General features: G+C 47.2%; 1 protein-coding gene across 1 annotated transcript; it reads left to right on the top strand.

The window, feature by feature from the left end:
• The first annotated feature begins 677 nt into the window (after positions 1 to 677).
• LOC129274855 (uncharacterized) lies at positions 678 to 2516 on the top strand. The gene has a single exon (XM_054911593.2). It carries the CDS (start codon positions 678 to 680, stop codon positions 2514 to 2516), a length of 1839 nt encoding a protein of 612 aa, XP_054767568.2.
• The last annotated feature ends 602 nt before the right edge of the window (positions 2517 to 3118 follow it).

Below are 3118 nucleotides of genomic sequence, written 5' to 3'. Positions count from 1 at the left end.
CTCTATGCTCTGATCAGTAACTGTGCAGATTGCATGCGGTGGTGTGGGACTCGCCTGTGTCGCACGCTGCAACCAGCGACGTGTGTAGACTCTTCACTAGTCGCTTTGTGGCTATTTTTGCGGAAAATGCCTTCGCCAGGGTGTAAAACGGAAACGCGCAGGCGGGATGGGGGGGGGGGTATATACCTCGTTTTCCAAATCGGGGAGAAAGAAGACGATACAGATATAATCTAAATGAGTAGAACTCAGAGAAAAAAAGTGTATAAGGGAGGGGATATAGAAAGACGATATATATAAGAAAGGGAATGAAAGCGGTAGATGATACATTCAGTTACAGGTTAGAACCCAGAGAAAGGGAACACGAGGAAATCTCTTGGTACCGTTTTATAAATACATGTACATTTTATAGTAACAAATGCGCAATAATTTAAACAAATTTACCATCCGCCAGTCACATAGAAAGATTTCAGTAGCTTTTAAGTGTTATTGAAAATGTGTTATTATAAACAAGTTTTATATGAAACAGGCCCCTGGTGCACTTTTGACCCCCCCCCCCCCCCCCCCGCTTTCTCTCGTTCTCTCATCTAATTGCTATCATTTTTGTCTTCTCTTTCAAAGGAAGTAAACAGAAAATAAGGCAATTTAAAAAATCGTTTATCGATGTCTACCGCGCCAAGATGTCCGAGTTAATTGAATCCGGCCCCTATCGCGCTATCGGGAAGGACCCGACCGATCGCCTCTCCCGCAAGCTTACCACTATTCTTCGCGGCTTTCACAAGAATGGTGACATCGATGATTCTACCTACCGTAAGCTTAAACCGTCGCAGAAGCAACCGCCCAGGATCTATGGACTACCTAAAATCCATAAAGCTAACATTCCGCTCCGTCCGATTGTATCATGTGTGAGTTCGTTTGCTTACAACACGTCTAAGTATCTCGCTGATATTCTTGCTCCCTTAGTCGGGTCCAATGGACATGCTGTCCATAACTCTGCATCGTTTGTTGATTTCCTGCGCAGCGAAACCATACAGGAACACGAGGTCATGGTTTCATTTGATGTGGTGTCATTGTTTACCAATGTACCCATCGACGCCGCATGCAAGGTCGCACTTAACAGACTCGAACGCGATGAGAGTCTACCCGAGCGCACACAGTTATCTCCGGCCCAGGTAACTGAGCTTTTGAGTTTTGTTTTACAATCTACGTATTTTATGTTTGCCGGCAATTTCTACGAACAGCAAGAAGGAGCAGCCATGGGCAGCCCTGTTTCCGCAGTAATCGCTAACTTGTTCATGGAAGCTTTTGAGGAACGCGCGCTGAGTATTTGCCCGCCCGACTGCGCCCCTAGAGTTTGGAAGCGATACGTAGATGACACGTTTATTATCACGCATAGATCCGCCGCCGATGACATTTTGAGCCACATGAATTCGCAGCAGCCATCCATCCGTTTCACCATGGAGATGGAGTGCAACGAGCGCATTGCCTTTCTAGACACTATGGTGCACCGTGACACCAGCGGCCGATTGTACACCACCGTATACAGGAAGCCCACGCACACCGATCAGTACATTGCTTATGATTCGCATCACCCGAAGTCCGTTAAGCGCGGTGTAGTGAAGTGTCTTTATGACAGAGCTTCACGCATCGTTACTAAGCCCCATTGCACAGCTACAGAGAAGCAACACATCACCTCGGCTCTTATTTCTAACGGTTACCCGCGCTCCTTCGTTAACCGCGTTGCTAAGAAGAAGAGCGCTCCGTCCGAACAGCCTGCGCAATTCAAATCCGCTATAGTAATCCCATTTGTTGATGGTATCGCGCATCTTCTCCGCCGGCGCTTGGAGAAGCATGGCATCCGAGTTATATTCAAGTCCGACAGCATCCGCAGCCAGCTGGTCCGTCCGAAAGACCGCCCGATCCCCGACAGACGCGATGGGGTTGTTTATAAGATCCCATGCTCGACTTGCGACAAAGTCTACATCGGTGAGACTGGTAGACCTGTGGGGGAACGCATGAAGGAACATCGCCGTGATGTTCGGCTTAGGCGCACTGATAGCTCTGCTGTTGCAGAACATGCTTGGGACTCCGATCATCCACCTAACTGGGATGAGGTCAGCTGCGTTGCTCATGATAAGCATTGGTATACGCGGCGCGTTAAGGAAGCGATTCAGATCCGTTTGCACCCGAGCAATATCAATAGGGACAGCGGCATTGAGATCCCTGATGCATGGTTACCGGCCATCCGACGGCATACTGCATCCACCGTTCAGAGCGCACGGCGCCCGCACCAGCAGGTGCCTGACACCAGCGCAGATGCTGATTGGCCGGCCGCTTCGGCCAATCACAGCGCACGGTGCACGCTCCGGCGGGCACCAAGCACCAGCGCGGACCCTGATTGGCCAGCGGCTTCGGCCAATCACAGCGCGGCTCACGCCCGAGTGGAGCCGGACAATAGCTCCCGACGCTATATAACCCGTGCGCAGCAGCGTCTTTGCTCATTGCCTGACGAAGTCTAGCAGCTTGCAGACGAAACGTCGCTTTCACACTACGTTTGCTACATCGTGAGACAACTGGTTAATTTCTTCTACTCAAATCGTTTATCCTTTGCTTTTTTTGAAAATGAAAATGTCCATGTAGTTCTTGATCTCGGGACTCCCCAAACAAAAGAAAGTAATGGCGGGCACTTAAACAATTCCTTATGAAAAGAGCAGAGGACAAATGGACAATGCCTTAGGAATACTGCTTTTTATATTACGACATTAAAATATCTCAAAATAGTAAATGTTTACTCATTTATTGACAAAACATGCAGGCGCTTATGAAATGGCAAGAATATTTTCTTCTTGAGCATGACAGTGCTTTCTTCATAAAAAATACACAATTCCCCCTGGGTGATGATACACATAGGAATGGAAGAAGATGCAAGTGAGATTCAGAGAAAGAATAGAAGATGCAAATCGAGATATATGTATAGGAGAATGACAGAAAGGATGAGAGAGAAAAAAGAGGAAGTAGACCAAAAAGCTATAATGGTAAACAACAATGTGCGCTTTTGCTATTGCATGAATATTTACTTATAAAGAATAATAGATTATTTATAGAATGAATTTGTCATGTT

This window comes from Lytechinus pictus, chromosome 16, assembly GCF_037042905.1.
Source record: "Lytechinus pictus isolate F3 Inbred chromosome 16, Lp3.0, whole genome shotgun sequence".
Classification (NCBI taxonomy): Eukaryota; Metazoa; Echinodermata; class Echinoidea; order Temnopleuroida; family Toxopneustidae; genus Lytechinus; species Lytechinus pictus.
The sequence above is the reverse complement of the archived record's forward strand: the minus strand, read 5'-3'. Positions and strand labels throughout refer to the sequence as shown.